General features: G+C 38.0%; 1 protein-coding gene across 5 annotated transcripts in view; it reads right to left on the minus strand.

Moving 5' to 3' along the window:
- The window catches only part of MSH3 (mutS homolog 3), a 118,374-nt gene that overhangs the window by 40,645 nt on the left and 58,300 nt on the right, over window positions 1-19,429 (minus strand). For all 5 annotated transcript variants that reach the window (XR_005931557.1, XR_005931558.1, XM_030004430.2 and 2 more), the window contains exons 13-14: window positions 12,524-12,656; window positions 3,175-3,362 (exon numbers count right to left, since the gene is read on the minus strand). Coding sequence is in view for 3 of the 5 variants with exons in the window: in XM_030004430.2 (XP_029860290.1) it covers window positions 3,175-3,362; window positions 12,524-12,656 (321 nt within the window). In the remaining 2 variants the exon portion in view is untranslated. The remainder of the gene's footprint in view (window positions 1-3,174; window positions 3,363-12,523; window positions 12,657-19,429) is intronic.

Below are 19,429 nucleotides of genomic sequence, written 5' to 3' on the forward strand. Positions count from 1 at the left end.
TTGTGCAGATTTTCATGAGGAATGCAAAGAAAAATCCCTCCCATGAGGCCTTCATCAAAGCAGGATGTCATTAGGAATTTCTCAGAGTAGCTTTCTTCTTTTCTCAAGAAAAGATTAACCAGAGCATTTTTTAATACATGCAAAACAATGCTCTTTTCTAGTCTCACTGTCAGAAAATGACAGAATTGTTTTGGCTGCACTATCTCAGCTCAGGATTGAAACCTGAAACAGACAATGCCATTCAAATGTTTAAAATTGGGAAGCTGAACAACCTATTAAAAAATATGGTTGTCATAAAAAAAATCAAAAATTTAACTTATCCTAATAAGTATCAGGCAAACAATAGAAAGCAGTGCAATCAGCCCTAAGTTAACTGGAATACACATTTGTATTTCAGAGCAAATACAAAACTGTACCAGTTAATTACATAATTACCCTGATATCTAATATTTGGAGAGCAAGTAATTAGCAAACTGAAAGTAATAAAACTTAGAAGTAATAAAAGTCTAATATTCTATCTACTCCGATACCCCTTTGCCTGAGAATGAAACTACAACTGGAGCCAGTGACCAGACAGGTAACACAAAGCTGTGCTTTGATTTTGCATTACATGGACGCAGTTATTATATAAGTGACAGTAAAAATACCATTTTAAAATACAATACTAATTTTTAGAAACGATTTTGTGCTGATTAGACGTGTTTCCATGGGAATGCAAGGAAAAAAAGATCGCTAGTAGCCAGCAGCTGATTGTGAAGACTGTCACTGCTATGTGATACCTACCAAAAATTTAGAACTTGACAGTTTAAGAAAACCCACAAAACCTAAAATCTCGAACTCCCCCTAAAAAACCCTGGAGGAGAGAGATACTTTTGAAAACCACTACAGGATTTTATCCACATAATAAAATTAACACATGATACAGTATACTTACGTGTGGCAAGTGTGTGTGTGTGCACATATGCATATGAGTAGTCACAATGATTTCAATGAAAGAAAGGTTTTTGAGTACAAAGAATACTGCCACACAAGTTTGAGATACATAAGGGCCAAAAGGTAAGTTATTTTAGTCATCTTGAATAAATGCAAATAAAATATATGCATTCTGCAGATCAATGATGGTATCTTCTACTTATACTGTTATATCTTGTTTTTGAATACTATTCTAGCCATCATCAATACAGTGACAGAAAAACCCCATATTTTAAACCTACCTACAGTAAATCTGGTACAATTAAGATACAGTCTGTTTTCTCATAACCTGCCACAACTATAATTGGATACCATGCATCAGTAGAAATCTCATAATCCCACCTGTCCAATGGGCATAGCAAATCCTGCTACCCTTCTCAACTTCTAAATTTACACACCTTGCATCTGTCTCTAATTCAGAAGCAAATAAAAGTAAGTTTGTAGCGTTGCTACATATCAAGGTGCCATGATTAGATCACTGGTCGGCCCGGACCAGGGAAGAGACAGATAACACACACAGTGTGAGTGTCAACTTCCTCTTTTATTGCGCAGTTAATTCCTTTTATACTAACAACGGTAGGTGGGATCACAAGTATGTCATAGGGAGGCGACGACTAGCCTTCTACCTTTCCGTGACATCGCAAGATCTTCCGAACGCCGCACCCTACATAAGTTCTAGGCTTTAATTCTTCAATTTTCTTTAATTTTAAGTCTCAGTTGGAGAAATATAAAGAAGATTTTTATTAAAAAGTTTGATGTTTATTTTTAGTCTGTTTTGAAAATAAAAGATCAAGACTATGCTGCCCCAGTATAACTACACATTAAACTATGTACCATATCTTTCATCAAAGAATCTCTAGTTATATCACAGTCAAGTGTATCTCATAATATTACACATGAGGAAAAGTTCAAAGTTAAATAAACGTGCTCATAGCAGGGAAGTTTAGGATGATCTGGATATAAAGCTGGATGATACTCATTTTTTGTTCAGAATGTCCTCTCAACCTGTTGTGTAAACAAAAACAACACTGAAAGGAGACCAAAAACTTGCAGAGTCAAGTCCTCAGAAAGGTTGCTTGTGCAAGCCAGACAGGCTGCCTCTGTGCCTAGTAGCATGAGAGAACCTTTTTTAGAAGATTTTATATTGCTTTTTTTTCTAAAAGACAGTGACCTTTACTGGTCACAAGGTATTATCCTAAATCCTGTCCTCTGAGAGGTTTTTTTTACACATCCCTTCCTTACTGAACTCATGTTCTTGCTTTACTAATCTGCATCTTAAGACTCCTACTACCTTCTTCCTCTCGTTAAAACTAGGATCTAGGGGTAACAATGGAGGCAGCAGTTCTTCAGAAGAAACAGTATACAACAAATTCTTTAAAGACACTCTCCCTTATAATGAATATTCATTCCAAGTAAGCATCTTCTTCCTTTGTCTACCATTTTTTTCTTGGACCAGCGAAGGACAGAATTAAGACACAAAAGGGCAGACAGCCTCCTTCCTTCCAGGTCACCTCTCCAAGACTGCAGGAACACAATTGCAGGGAAAAGCCTGATCACACCCAGAGCCTAAGGTAGGTGCTCGTTCAGTCATTCTCTAGAGGGAGTCCACAAACAGGGCACTAACCCCAGAAATGCTGTGATGGGGTACAAATCACACAGGCTACACGGAATCTTCAGAGCTATTAAACTTTATATTCTCTGTCATTAGTAAGTATGTAAAGAGATTTTTAAAAAAGCATAGGGGGCACTCAAAGCTCTGATGAATTTTCACAAAAATAGTAAAAGGCATACTCCTGACAGCAGAGCAGCCACTCTGCTGAAGGTCAAGTCTCTCTTCAAAAGGAATAGCTTCTCTATTAAAAAAAATAAATTAAAAAGTTGTTAAACAAATTAACATGAGCAAAACATATTTTGCTCTAAATTCATTCCCCAAAACAGCTGAAAAACTTTCGAAACATTATTCAGCCCGAGGTAGACACCAACTAGGCAAAATATTTGCTTAGTTTAACTTTAAAAAAAGAATATAAGCTGTAGAAAACAACAACATCTGCTTTAACTATAAGCAACCTGTAGACATGTAAATATAAACCCCAAAATGTAAACCTACAGTATATTAAAATAAGATGCATAATTTGCATAAGTGAATACATTTAGTCAGAAAGCCTATGAGGCATGGAAGATTCATCTATTTTCTCTACTTACTTGGCTGCTTCTTCATTAAGGATCTTTAAATAATGTTTTACTGGGGAGAGAAGTTCTGGGATTTCCAATAGTGCATTTTGTAATAGAGGAGTTTTCACATGAGAATGTATGACTGGAACAAGAGCTTGAATTTCCAAGTCCAGACGAGACAGGGTGCTGACTATCAAGAAGAACTCTTGCGTTGAGCACTGAGAAGGGAAGCAATGTTTATATCATTACAATGTATTATATTTTCATTAAATCCTACAGGTTCTTTTGCTTTTTGAAAATGAGACACAATAAAATTAAAATGTATGTACTGTAACACAACTGCATAATCTTATCACATGCACGAGATTAGTAAAGCATACTAACTGTTTCAACCATTGTCGTTAGGAATCAGTCAAGAGCTGATTTCTGTTATTCCTGTTGCTGGATGGAGATGTGTAACATATGCAGTAGACAAACAGCAGAAAAATGGGCCAATAATGTGCAAACAGAAAAAAAGCAGGTTGGATAATTTTATGAGCACCACAACTTGTCCATAAGAGCTTGTGCCTCCGTGTGTGGTGTTATCTGAATCCCCAGGCTGCTGTTTTGGCAAGAGAGGGTTTGGAAAGCCAAGGTCAGGTGCAGAGAGGGAGAGTCTTGGAACAAGAACACAGGAAAGTAAAGAAAAAAAAAAAAAAAACACAGAAAGAGAAAACCAGCAGTCACTGTTTAAAGTGCGTGTAGCTTTTGCCAGCTTCAGCCTCTGGCTGGTTACTCTGAAGTCTATGTGATGAGAAGACTAAGAACGCACTAACCCAGTCTTTGTTTTTCACCCTCTCCTCACCACAGAGTTATGAAAGAGATTTTTCTATCTCTTTCAGTCAGTTAGCCAGGGTATCATCAAAAGGGAATCTCCCAGATTGGAGCCAATAGCACACAGCACTTTCAGAGCTTGCTTCATGATATCCACAGAGTTGGAGCATATTGGTCTCCTTAAAGCAGCTTCTCACCAAAAGCAGTGACTTGAAAGAGCAAAACTCCTCTCTTGTTAACCATTAATATTACTTCTGATGCAGCTCAAATATTTTGCTGTTAGATTCTAGAGGCTCTTCAGCGTTAACATAGTTTGTTACCTTTAGCTCATTTTCAAGAATTAGCCATCAGGGTCAGGATTTTGCAAGCAGTTAACAATCCTAACAAAACAATTCAACTCCTGCCACACTCCTAATCCCCCCCCACTCAGTCGTTCCATTTAACTCTCAGTTACCCAAGGTACTCACGCTCCACCTGTAGGTAATACCAATTCTGAAGTGGTCTTTACAGAAGTAAGTTTGCATTTTGCTAGACCATATTTGTATACCAAATGAAAACACAGTCCTATGAGACACTTAATGCCTTCAAACCCTGCTGAATTCAGTGGCACTGCAGGACATTTCCATTTCAGAACGTTTGAAAAAAGCTGTCCATAAATAATTATGCTGATATTTTTTCACATTTTACTGATCTGTAGAAACATTCCTTCTTTGGTCTTCTCCCATCAGTCAGCTGACACCACTGGAAGAACCACTTTATTTTCCTCACCTGAGGATGCAAGGAAGGCAGTAGGATATAGTGAATGCTTCTACTATAATATTCTTTTTATGCCGCATCCTTCTCTTCCTACATTTTTTCTCTCTCCTACCCAGGCAACATACAATCTAGAATTTAATTTCTGGTCAGTATTTTGTGGTGATCAGTACAACATTGATTACAGAACATGTAGGCTTCAGTGAATCACTACTTCATAAAACATGTCTACATTTTTTGTCATCCCTTCTCTTTCAATTTCTCCCCAGAGGTAAATTTTTCTTTCTTTCCTTCCCACACCCATATGCAAGAACTAAGACGTTTATCTCATCTATCACACTGTAGTTATTCTCCCAAATAACTTCTGTACCCAAACACAGAAGCAAGTATTAACAAAAATGCTGGGCTAGAAAAGAACATTTTCTCTCTGTCCCCACATATGTAAACCCTAAAGTAAGTTTGCTCTGTAATGCCTACTAGCCCTTCAGAACATGAAGGCCATCTAAACTGAACCTTCTGAAAACCACAAAAAATAAATAAAGGTACACTCCAGTTACAGCCTTAGCCCTCTTCTCATTAAATACATGTCACTACTGTGACCAGTGATGGGAGAGTGGCCTCCATGCTGTATAAATACGGAATAAAGATACACCTAAACCTGCAGCCTTGGCAATTTACTATGGACACTGGAAGTTGTACATGACTGACTAAGGCTAGCAAGAAAATAATTTATAAGGTTACTTGCTGTGTTCACTGATTTGCTGTATCATAAAGACTATATTAAACAAAAATCAAAGAAAAATCATTCCTAGCCATTTAAAATGCATTCCATCACATGAGTAAGTAAATATAACTGAAGATATCTTAAAGCCAGTATCTGTTAGATACTCTCCAACTAACCTGAAGCATGGCTGTGTGCTGAACAACTGCACTTGTCATTCCAAACAGGCAAGGTTGGTAGATATTTGACTAAAGGAATATGCAATTTAACCAAGGTATTTCATGACATTCGGGAAGGCCAGAGAGATTACATGCTGAATGTTGCTGGAAAACCTAAGTTCTTCTTTGTTTCAGATCCATGGAAGTTAGAGATAGAAGAGACCCATTAGGGGGTGTCCTTGTTTCAGCTGGGATAGAGTTAATTTTCTTTCTAGCAGCTGGTATAATGTTGTGTTTTGGATTTAGTATGAGAATAATGTTGATAACACACTGATGACTTCAGTTGTTGCTAAGTAGTCTTTGTACTAAGTCAGGGATTTTTCAGCTTCTCATGCCCAGCCAGCAAGAAGGCTGGAGGGGCACAAGAAGTTGGGAGGGGACACAGCCAGGACAGCTGACCCCAGCTGGCCAAAGGGGTATTCCACACAGTGTGATGCCATGCCCAGTATATAAACCAGGGCGGGTAGATTGCTGCTCAGGAACTAACTGGGCATTGGTCGGCGAGCAACTGCATTGTGAAGCACTTGTTCTGTATATTCCAATTCCTTTATTATTGTAATTTTATTATTATTATTATTGTCTTCCTTTGTGTCCTATTAAACTGTCTTTATCTCAACCCACGAGTTTTACTCCCCCCCCCCACTCTCTCCCCCATCCCACTGGGTGGGGGGGAGTGAGTGAGCAGCCATGTGCTGCTTAGTTGCTGCCTGGGGTTAAACCACGACAGGTGGTTTCCCTGCAACTGCTCAATTTTTCTCCATGAGTTTTCTTTTTGTCTGTTCTCAGGCCCTTATATTCCAAGAAACTATGTGCTTACCACTTCCTTTCAGAAACTAATCCATAAAGCGATAAGTATCATCATGTAAAAGTTTTATCAGATAGCCTAGATTTCCCTTCCATTAAATTAATCCCAATATCTCTAGTTTTACTCTTTTGTATTACACTAACTCAACTCCTTCTTTGCTGTTAACACCCTTCAAGTATCTCTAAATCTTCTGTTCTCCTTTAATCAACTTAACCAAACCATAATCTTTTAATCTTTCTTCATAAACAATCCATTATTCAGCCTCATGAAAACTTTAGTTCTCCCCTGCACTTGCTGCAGTTTATCAACATCTTTCTGATAATGCAGAACTTACTTATTTTATCTTGTAAAAGCTCTGACAACAAAATAAAACAAAACAATAAAGCAGTAAATCTGTCAATGGCGTTTGAAGTCAAAGCACAAAGGAAAGCTCTGAAAGACTAAACAAATGATAAGTCCAGGCTTGGACTCAAAGTCAAAGTCAAATACAGTATGACTGACTGCATCATCATCATCAACCTTGATGCAGATAAAGGATAAAATTCTGCAAGACTTCCCTTGACTACAAAATGTACTCAAGGAGGCGAAGGCTGAAAGCCCTGCCACATGAACTTGCAAAGTAGGTCCCTGACAGACAGCATCAAGTGATTCATAGAAGAACAATGTCCAAAAGAAGAATGAACAAATATGGACACTATGAAATACATCAGTTGAACAGGTGGTGTTTGGTTGGTTGTTTTTTTTAATTGTTCTTTAAAAATAGGAACCAAATAGGGACTTAATTAGTACACTATCTATATGAGGGCGGGAAAAGGAAAAGATTTGAAGAATACATATGAACACCTGTCTGTGGTGTTCTTCAATAAGGGTGGTGAGGCTGGTGAAGGTGAGGCTTCAGTAAGGGGAGGAAGCTAGATTTCAAGGCAGTGTCACCTATAAAGGTATGGGGGGGGGGGGGGAACCCAACCAACCTTGGTCATGTACAAGACACTGTAAACAACCCTGAAAGTTATAATGAGATTTCTCAAAGGATGCTTAATGAACATGCTGAAGATTCTCACAGCAACTCTGATAGCCTACACACCATAGTAGTCATCTAATGAGTTAAAACCTATTTGATTGTACTGTGAGCTACAGTCTACAGTACCTTTAGAGAATGGGAAATTCAACATGCTTTACTGCAACCAACTTTGTTAAACACAGCATTCCCAAGAAAGAGGGTGAACATATCCCTTTTGTGCTTGTTCAGAGTATTACTGTTTCCCCTGGCTTGATTTTAGTAACACTGCAGGGCTTTGCATCTAAAATGTAATGGCTCCACCGCAGAAATTACTTACTAACCAAACAGGTAACTTGGAACAGATGCATAAAAGTAACTCCAAAAAGCTGGACTCCATTAAAGTGGGACTGATTCTACTTAAATCCTAAGTAACATTACAAAAGATATATAACTGTGTTATAAATTAGAAGCATTTAAAATACAGTAAAAATGGTTTACATAAAGCAGGATTAATAGTCTTGCATACACCTTAGATTCTCACAAGCTTATTCAATGCTATTTTTGAAGTCTAATTTTGAAATGCTGTCAATGATAGCTACAGCTTCTCTGGCACTAGAAAAATAACCTCAGAGTTGACAGTGATGCCAAACAATAGTTTCAACCAGCAGTTTATCAAACTGTATTGAAAATAGTATGGCTGCCACTGAGAAGAATGCACGAAAGATCCACAGCAGTATGCCAGATGTAACAGCCTTTCAACAACACTGAAAGCAATTTAGCCCTGCTTGCATTAGTGAAATTGTTTCCAACAGATCTATAAGGGAGCCACAGAGACCCACAGCTGACAGCCATTGACCAATCAAAAGCACTTCAAATAAAAAAATGGGAGTTGAAATGCAGCATACATTTACCACTCCTTTCAAACTGTAACAGCTACCTTTATGTTTTTAGTATAGTGAGCATACTATTTTTGTTTTAGGAAAAATGAGGTATTTAATTTTAAGGTTACTATGTCCCCTTGTTATGACATTATTTATATTAATCAGCTTAACAGGGAACAATTTGCTCAAATCAGCATTTAGTATTGCAAATCTAAAAATATCTGTGATGCAAATTCTTCAAAAGATTAAAAGTATAGTATATACAAGATGTACATACTGCTACCTCAGAAGAAAAAATGTAAAAAACATAAGATGTGTTAGCTGAAGTCAACAGTATATTATGCTATGGGGAGAATTTATTTTAATCATTCTATAGAAACAATAATTTCCTCGGCACATATAACAGGTATTGCTTTAATAAAAGAAAAAAAATCAGAAATACAACAATTTTCTCTGAATCTTCTGAAAAATCACACCATATTCAATGAAGTATCAAATGTACCTTCCAGGAAAGGGCACATTTTCAGCATCATTCTGGTTGACAAGCTTATGTGAAAGATTTTAAACACTTAGCACCCAGCTGAGCAACACCCTTCTCCTCTGAGGAGTCTGAGCATGACACTGAAGTAGTGACGTACTCACTGGAAAACTGAAAGGCAAATCCCACAGGGAGGCTGTAGGCAGTGAAGCAGCAAATACGCCCCCTTGTAGCAACTGCCTGCTTTATTTTGCACAGGTGAGCAGCCTGGTAAGCGGGCAGCAAATTTTCAGACACTGATTCAGAATGGAACAGGTTTTCCCAACTGCAGCAACTTGTGAGGAGCTCCAAACGAGGGCAAGCCTACAGTTGAAGTTAAGAGCAGAACAAACTGAAATGACATTTTGCTACACACCCTGGTATGGTTTGATTATTGACCGCACTCCTTCCGTAGGAATTCAGTGAAACAGCTTCACTTTAATGTGTTCTGCAAATTCAATGACCATTTGTTATGATTCCTGTCCACTTTGGTGACTGAGCTTTAGTCAAAAAATAATGTTTATTGAGCAAAGGGTACAAATAAGATAAACATTTATGCATCAAGCCTGTATAAATATTTATCTTCTGAAACACACTGCTTGAAACCAGGCATGCAACCAGCAAGCGCCATCAGGATGGCCCTGCAGGACACATTTCTAAAAGTACTGATGGCATGTTTACTCTGTACTGGTTTTCAGAGTGACTCAAGTATAGGTCTCTGACTGCTCTCTTGCCATTCTGTGCACCCCAAGGCAAGGCTAAGCAGTCATCACTTTAACTGAGACAAAATAGTAGGATCCTGCCATTCATATTTCCCACTGCCCTGAGATGGAGATCACAAAAAGAAACGCACGTGGTCTAACTTTTGTTCTATTATTTGCTGGGTCTCTCCAGGGGCTAGAGGGCATAGCTGAACTGATTATGGAAAACATTGAACCAATGTGTCTTCCAGCAAGACCTAATTCTGCATCAGCTCCAGGCACTATTTAGACAAAACTCTTGACAATTCCCTGTCTCTCAGTTTCCCTTTGAAGTCAACTTCTGAATGCTACCAAGAACTCTTCAAACAGTTCATCTCCATCCATCCTTCTCTTGGCATGGAGAAGGGTGAGGCCATTCTGCTGTTGACAGTGTTTCTGCCTGGCAAGATGTCAGGTGCTGGAGCTGCAGGAACTGAGAAGAACAACCAGTCCTTGTATTAATTCCACTCTCCATAGCAACAGTAACATTGCTCTTGTCTCCTTAACTACTCCCATAGTCCTTTTTCAGGCTGGAGCAAACTTGGAGCTGGTAATATGACCCCCAAGGTAATACCTAACTCCTACTACAAGAATGCTGTTCTAATTCCAGATTGCTCGTACCTGGGGGTAGATCAGCAATCGCTTTTGGTGGTCTGGGTTTGGGGTAATGAGAACTTGTTGAGGGTCAGATTAACAATTGCCAATTTGAATGATGCTACCAGATAAGAATCACTAGCAGATTTAGTAAAAAAAATAAATAAAAAAATTAACAGTCAGACCAGGAAAATATACAATGATGTCATTTACCAGAAGAGTTCCAATAAGAATGCTTTGCCTTGTAAAGTCAGTCCCAAACCAGAGCATTGTTTTGCGTTTATTTTTTTTCTGTCTCCTCTTGAGGTTACTGGTGCAAAGTGCATTGCACAATAAAAGTTCTGCAGTGGCTGATCTGAATGAAAGATGTTTAAAACGACTGAGACAATCCAGCTGTCTCTGTACACTTCAGAGGTCTCCCTTCATGAAACATACCTCCTCAAATACTAACGTCACTGAAATCTAAAGGGCCTGAAGGATGTAATACTTGTCACAGTGACCTGTTTTTCCTGCAGTTAACACTGAATTAACAAGCACATTCCTTTAGTTAAGCCACCAGTGCACTCCACTCAGAGTTTTGGATCCCTTAACGGGAATGAAATTGCAGGGAACCTCATGTTGAAGATGTGGAGATGGACATCTGGAATTAACAGAACTGGAAAGGCTCCTATAGTGGGAACTGAAATGGCAGCATTGACTGGATATTTTGAAAAAAACCACAAATATTCAAGAAAACCAGTAAAAGCTCCTGAGTATGTATCTACTTTGCAGGGACCTTTCTTCAGACTCTATTCACTGTCTGTCTAGACTGCAGAATCTGTTTCCCAGAGTCTGCTTTTGATTCTTTATTCAAAACAGTCCCTGTCATTCAGGGACACTGTCATCTCCTCAAAGTCCTAAAGATCTTCAGGGATTACTCAGTGCATTGGGTGCTCTCCACAGTGTTCTGCAATGGATGACAAACTAGATTTTTACCAAGTGCAGCTAATTCATCAAAGGAAAAGTGTATGCTTGGAGCTTTTCCCCCTCATTTACCCTTCCTAAGGATTCTGCTGGAGCACTTCTCTCCTGCAACTTCTCTTCAACATAATGGTTCACTAAACATGTATCATCATGCCACAGTGGCTGTTGTTAACACAAACTACATTGTCAGCTCATTCCAAAAATCACATGAAAATCCAGGGTCTCTGAATGGCTCCACCTAAATGCCAGCTTTAAAGCTGAGAAGGGTAAGCAGTCCTGCAACAGGAAGGGACACCTGAAAAAACAGATACAGACTAGTACCAAAAAAAAAAAAAAAAAAAAAAGAAGCACAGGTTAGCAGTGGAGGATTGCCAGAATGTTGTGAAATACAGATGTATCCCTACAAACCTTATTACATACCACTCAACGTGAAATGAGTTAAACCATTAAAAAGTGAACTATGTAATTCCTGGACAGCTGTTCTGAAAAAACAATTGTATCATGTGGAATGGTACATTTTAGAGGATGGAGAAGTTGGTGCATACTCCCTCCTTTCATAAAGTTCATTATGGCTGGACCTCTGTATCCATTCATTGAAATATGCAAGTCTTTCCATGTGCCTAATGCTGCAACACATTAGGGCTTTAAAAATTATATGAGAACTGAGTTTCGGATTTTCAGAGAGGAAACCTTTGTGCTGTACCATCCAAAGAAATTACAACTTTGCTCTCCCTCTACCCACCTATTCCTTTATCTAAACCAAACTGTCAAAACCTCTAAATATAACAGTGAAATAAAAGAACATGAAGTACTGCACAGGTGCTATTAGAACATTAATCGGCTTCAACTAAGAAATGTCAGTGTCTCATTACAAGTAATTCTTATTAAAATGTGCAAGTGAGATCCAAATTACAGAATTTATAAACAAATTAACATTCATTTGAAAACAGCTAACTACAGCCAAGTGGTTTTACTTGCAAGTGTGATTTTAGATAAGCATACAGAATGCAATGCTTTGTTTTAAAGGGAAATAATTTATGGCACAAGGACCTATTGCACCATCCCCTCTCATGAAACCAGCCACTAAATCATCAGTACCATAGATGTTTTTCCTGTTAGCATTAGCAATACGATGTATGTATTCTAGAACCCCACTCGGACATTTCTTCTATCAACATATCACTGATAACAAATAAAATAAGATTCTACTGTAAGGCAAAAACAATTTTTATAAACTTGCATCCCTTTATTATGTCAGCCTCAGTTTTGCTAAGAAGAAAATATTTTTAAACAAACATGTGAAAACTATGGAAGTACATTAAGATAGAACGACACCATTTAGAAAACAATAAATTAGGGTAACTATGGGTATACCTTTTTGTGAAAAACACTGCAGAGGCCTCTCTCTATATCTGGCAGCTTGCAAAGAAGATTTCGAATCTGACCAAACACACTGGATTCTGACAGTAGAATTTCAGACACAGCATCAAGCCGGGCATTTATTTCACTGTAAAAGAATAAACATAAGATCAATAAATAAAACTTGTGTTTCTCTGAGGGGAAGGCATATACCTAGTGAACTTTTTCCTTTAGTTTGTTTTGGTTTTGTTGTGGTTTTTTTTAAACTTTGACTAAGGCCACATTCTTATGAGTAGGTAAGTAGAAGAATTAAGAAATGCAGAGAAACTTAGGCTTTGATTCAAGATGCAAGCAAGATTCTGGATCCCTCTCTATGCTCTAAACAGCCAGATATACACTTCAGTGCTTATGTCTACACATTCTTCTAGTGGTATGTAATACGAGCAATACTGACTCCTGAATATCCAACCCTAAATTTGCAGACAAGTACCTGGGGGAGGGGCAGGGGGAAGTTTACATTTGAACTCTATGTAGCATACTTTATTCCAACAGGGTATAGGTATCAGTTACCATTTTGCCCCTCTACTTTTGATCCAGACCAGCAACTGGTAATTACACAAATCAGAACCATGCTGGGTTTTTCGTTTCTTTCTTTCTTTCTTTTTAAAACCCTGTAACATTAATTTCCATATTTCAGCACTGAAGTCAATCAATTAGAAAACACTTTTTACGTGAAGAAACAATTCTATAGTTATTTGCACCCTCCCTGCAATCATGTTCTTCCAGCTACTGTCAGAAAAGAGCTTTAAAATGGACAACCTACTGTCAAGGTTCTCCTCGAGCCACACTGCTGCTAATGGCATAGCTACAACTTCCAATATATCCATGAACTGGCTGTAGATAGCAGAGCTAAGATAAACTCAATTTCTGCTTTTTGTGCAACGAAATTGCCTCAGTGCTTCCTTCTAGGAAAAGACTGAGATTAGGGGTACATGGGTATATCCAAAACATAGAGGTTAGGAGTTTATCTTCATGAGCTAGTGAACCAAAGCACTGTCAGCGCATGCAGCCCAAAGGAAATAGAGCAAAAGGTAGCTAGCTCACTGTAAGACAGCAGTGAAAGAGATGTGTCAAAGCTAAATAGCATGATTCCTCTGAATGTAGCTTTTCCATGTTCAGGCTTTATCTCTGAGGTAACTGTGTGCACTACAAAACAGACTCAACTAGGTGAAAGCTGTGCTAAAATTTGCAGAGGTTTCACAACAAAAAACATCTGTTCCAGGTATGTTTCCCTAGAGTCCCACACGAACCTGCCACTGGGCGCACTCTGTGGGTACCAGCGCATGGGAAGGCTTTAGCCAGCATTCAGAAAGTTTCCAGCAAGTAAGGCTGAATCTGGAACATAATGTTCCAAGAAACTTTAAAAATCCTCAAGACATCCCAGTGCTTATTTTAAGATCCTTGTGTTTTCTCCCAGAACGACAACTAAGCCTTATCACAACATTCTCCTCCTGAGACAAGAAAGTTCAAAAATCCCCATGCTGCTCTGTGTGTGTCCGTCCACCCTTGCAGGTTAAGAGGAAAGCAGTCTTTTGATACCAACACTTCATATACCAGCCAAGAGTGTGCAAGGCAAATACAGCCCAGCCCATGTCTGTTCTCATGGACCAGTGAGACACTTAGAGCTCAGCCAGCACAGAAGGATGAAAAGTAAGGATGCAATTAAAATGTAAGATTTCAGGGAAGACTGCCTGTCTTGCCCATGGCTTTTATTGCAGAACTGCCATGCCACTTGCCACTGTAGCTGCTAACAAATACCATCCATGAGGAAATCAACAAAATTAGGCAGCTCAACAGGCTGCAGACTTTACAACAGACTGACAGCTAGAGGCTTCTGCCCCTGAAGACAGCTAAATCTATGAGTCCTTGAAATTTTATTACACTGCATGTGAAAGAGAGAACATCATGACTGGATGTGCACTTGGATACACGTAAATCTAACGGCATTTAAGTACCAGGATTTTTTCAGTGACATACTGCTTTATACTAAAACAGTAAAACCATACCCTCCTCTGCCACAAGTGGCACATATTCATGCCCAGAGCAGCCTCGCTGTACATCGCCAGGATCTGTGGTGCCCCACCTGCCACCATCTACCTGGAGCGCAGATAGATGCACTCCTCCACAGCCACGTATGAACTGGGGACAGACTCTCTGCTGTCTTGACCTTGGGAACTCACTCTGTTATCTCTGAATTGGACAGCAGACTCTGCAATCACACTACAGGACCCAAAATATTCCACTATCATAAAAGACTGCTTTTTCCCAGCCCTAAGGAAAACAGAAATGTCAGACTTCGCAGGCTCTGCTTAGCAGCCCTGTTGCAGGTCACAGGAATACCTTCTTCCCCATCACTGTTTCACTCCTCCAGCAATGCCAAATGCACAAAATTAAACATTTCTCCCATTCCTCTAGGCAGCCAGGCAACCTACAAGCAACAGCAGCAGACAGCAGCTACCATTGGTGCAACTGCTCAGACCCGTAGGGGCTGTTTTCAGCACAGAACACATCCGAGCTTTAAATCCGGTCCTCGAGAGCCACAATCACGTATCTGGTGTAGACTGGCAGGGTTACTAGAAGTTACGCAACCAAATAACCAAAGAACAAGCTGTTGGCATGCCCACAGTGTATTCAAGACAGCAGAGATTTAAGCTTTGTACATTAATTAGTGAGGCTCTCTAAACTACAGCTGGATAATAGAAAGGAAATTGAGAAGTGTTAGTATCAGTGACAAAGTAATAAAATACCCTGTGTACGCAGCTTTGAAGCTAGCAAACGGTTACACTGAAATTCTGAAAGGTCAGTATCATCAGCCACAATTACATTTTCATGGAGAATTATTAAAATTCGCTGTGCTTGAGACCCTGGAACACTCCTCTGTGTGAAGGAGTATTAAAATGTTAAATTATAAACACATGTACCTTAAAGAAGAAAATAATCTGTATTTTTATTATAAAAAGCACATGTAAGCAGCAGAATTCTGTTCCAGAACACTGTCACTTAATTTAAAACGGCATGATTATATCTATGTGCCCAATGGAAAACATACACTAATATGTAAAATAGATGCAGATATTCAAAAAACTCCTCTCTTCAAAGCTTAATCTGCACTTTAATCATCCTCACATATGGCTATGTTACTGTAGCTCCAGTAATCTAAAACTAAGCATCCATACAGTTTTTCTGCTTTAATCCTACAAATAAGAAAGGGTCAGGAAAATGGCATCCAGTATCAAATGACCCATTTTTTCCACCTGTAAACAAAACATAATGGGATTCCTATTTCAAAAGCCAGAAAGTACAGTGAAGTATTATGTAGAACTCCACATGTATGAGGAGGGAAGAGAGGTGATAAAAACAGCCAGATGATGAATTTCAAAGTATGCTTTTAAACATCATATATTTTTACTTAAACTAATAAACATTTTGTTGAGCATCAATATGTTATACCAATCAGTTGTTAAACCACCTCAGAAGAAATTTGTTCTGCACTGCACAATTATTCAGCATATCTGATGTACAGTTTGGGGTTTCTAAGCTCTGTGTGATCTGGAAAAAAATTCCACTACTAGAAGATTTGAATCTAATATTATACAAAGAAACTCAACAGCTTATGCTAAGAAACTGTCTCACATTTTATAAACTGGCTACTATTTCATTCTCTATTTAGGTGCAATATTAGCCTATTCTTTCCCATCTGTATAAACCATGTCAGCAATCTGAGCTCTATCCAATTTTCCAAATAATCTTCTGTGAAATAATGTAACATAAGTCAGTTGACTAAAAGCAATACGCTTACTTCTGCCGAACTCTCCATCTAAGAATAGTATCATTAATACAATACTAAAATCACTCTGCAATGTATTTAAACATAACAAAATCTAACTGCAGAATTTTTTATTCTAGTGTTTTAAAAGAACTACTTGAAATTAAATCATGAGATAATCCCCTGTATTATTCTGCTGCCAGAGATGTGAACAATACAGAAAATTAGCAAATACAAAAATATTTGAATTCTGAACTAAAAATTATTTTGACAAAGCAGAAGGCTGCAGATACAAACGCACCGCACTGAATTAACATCTGAACATCTTAACAATCTAAATAGGATTGCTGGTTGCTAGTGTGCTAACAGATCTGCTGATCTCTCGTACAGTGAAGCAAACCTAACATTTTTAGATATGATGATACATCACTACATTTAAAGCAGAGTGAAATTGATAATATAACTGCTATATAAGAACCGCAGAAAATTTTCAGTCATATGAGGATTTATTTCTATACAAGGTAAATAAACACAAATTTATCAGAAAGCTCTTAACTTAATCTCTTAACTTATGATGAATGCACAAAGTATGAGTTCATTCATCATGGTAAGGACATAGCTCAAGTACAGTGAGTGTATAAAACTGAAATTAATTTTATTAAATCTGTTTAGAGACCACAGCAGTATGTAAAACTACCAGTCACAAGAATTCAACACCTGACAAAATATAATGAAGGGTATGAAACAACAAATGTTGCTCTCCATGAACTATATTGTCTAGATCAAAGCCTAGCAGCCTCATGCTTAACTACAGCATTTCAAAGAAAGAAAATGTATTACTTAAACATTGGGAAAATGCAAGATACATGTCGGTATCAGCTGTGCCTGAGAAAGTCCCTGAACTGCAAATTGGTGGAAGCTGGGAGACTGCTCTGGGGAGGTAACATCATCCAGTTGCCCTGTTCTTATACTGTCCTCTGATACTGGCTACTTTCAAACACAGAACAAGGTGAAGGCTGTTCTGACTTCTGTTGCTTTATATTTTGCCCTACTTACACATTTTGATTTTTCTTGACCTTCCTTCAGAACACAATTTACAAACATAGACTTTATGAGTTGTTCAAGTTGAAGACCATGTTATATATTACAGTGTTTCTGCTTTAGACCACTCTCTTTCATAACAAGCAATTAATGCCATCAAAACCCAAAGCTGTGGTAGAATTACCACTATGCAATCAATAAACTGTATATGTCTTTTTAAAGAACAAGCAAACAAAAAAACCAGTCTATCTCTGGCTTTTTTACTTAAGTGGCTAAGTTAGAATCTGTCTAACTTTATGGGATAAATTCTGAATTGTTAAATTGTGCTGTGACCGCTGTAATTTTATGCATTAGCCACAATGAAAAAGTACAAACAAGGGTAATTTTATCACATTTACTACAGTGAAATTTAAGTGAAACCTAAAAAAATTTAACATACTTCTGGATCTGTTCACTTGTTTTCCCATGTGCAGGAGAAACAGGGTAATTTACTCTCAAAACTCCTCATGTCTCATAACCCTCCAGAGAGGTCCAACGTTCCCCTAAATAAAGATGCAGCCATGAGAAGACAGTATTCCTGAATGGATCTCAAATACTTAACAGCAATATACAAGTACTATAAACTTTGTCTTCACATCTGTTAAAAGAATGTATAAAATATGCAAATGGTAATCAAACACTTTTGTTTATGTTCACACACAATATATTTCAGCTATTTGTGCCAAAAAAGGGAACTGTTAGCTACTTTAGCCAACATGAATGAATGCCTGATTACTACATTTATAAGGAGTTAGACACAGCATTCAATGGTACCAAAACATAGCTAGCAAAAATGAATGAATGTATGTGATGATGGTGCAATCTTTTTCTTTACTACAACAATTTTGCGATCTCAGGCATATGCTGTAACCCGTGTTTGTCCATTTTATATTGGCACTGACGCTATAAAATCTTTATTCTTAGGAGGAAAATTTAGCCCATTAAATTCTGCTGTAGGATAGATGGATTTTATTCCTAAGTCACTGCTGCAAAAGAAGATTCTAATCCTGCTCTAGATGATGATGATGATATCAAATGGTAACCAGTTTAACTCTGAAGTAAGATGGGTTTCATTAAAGACCTTTAGGTACTTTGTTTTACTGCCCAGATCTCTTTAATTATGGGAACAAGGATAAAGTCAAACTTGAAAAACGTTCCTTTAGGACTGTACTTTGTGTATAGAAGTATAAATAAAACAGCACTCAATACATTCAAAGGAGAGGATTTAGAACAAGCTATTTTTATATTAGGAAAGACATGTCATTGCCAACATCACTATAAGGGGACCTTCTTCTTCTCAGTTCTACAGTACATATCCTTCAAATAAAAGTTACATTGCATTAGTAATACCAGTTTACACTCTTTCTCTTCTTTAGTGGTAGATAAGGAACTGTCTGCAGTTCTGAATTGTGCAGTTCTGAATTTGCTAAAGCTACAATCATTCTATGCTCCTGCAGACAGAAGTATATTCAGACTAATAGTAACTACTAATACTATCCTACAAGGCTTCAATTCAGCCTCAATAAAAGCATCATCTCATCCAGAACTGGAAGAAATGGGGCACAAAGAGTACTACAATCACAGGAAAAAAATGGAAATCCTATTTTTGAGGGGTAATTAAAAATGTGGGTTCTCTAGCCTGCAAAGCAAATGTTAAGATGTTTTTGGCAACTCTCTAAATAAATAAAATTTCTCTCCTTCCTTGAGATTTAAACATCAGCTTTAACTACACAAAGATCAGATGAGTATAAATTGACTACAAATAAACCACTGAAGTCCCATATTCACTTCTGGCAAACCGTGTGCCTTGGAGACAAGAACATGAACGACATCATTAGCAAAGCTGAAATACATCGACAGGTTGGGTTGAATCTGTGGCCAAAATGGTGAGCTCATCCTGACAAGGTTTTAAGTGTTTGATTTGCTGATCAACAAATTGATCAGCAAATTGCTGATCAATTTCCTGAACACCTTGCGGCACCCAAAAAGAGGCTTTGTCACTATGTATTTGATGA

The sequence above is a fragment of the Aquila chrysaetos genome, chromosome Z, assembly GCF_900496995.4.
Source record: "Aquila chrysaetos chrysaetos chromosome Z, bAquChr1.4, whole genome shotgun sequence".
In the NCBI taxonomy this organism is placed as follows: Eukaryota; Metazoa; Chordata; class Aves; order Accipitriformes; family Accipitridae; genus Aquila; species Aquila chrysaetos.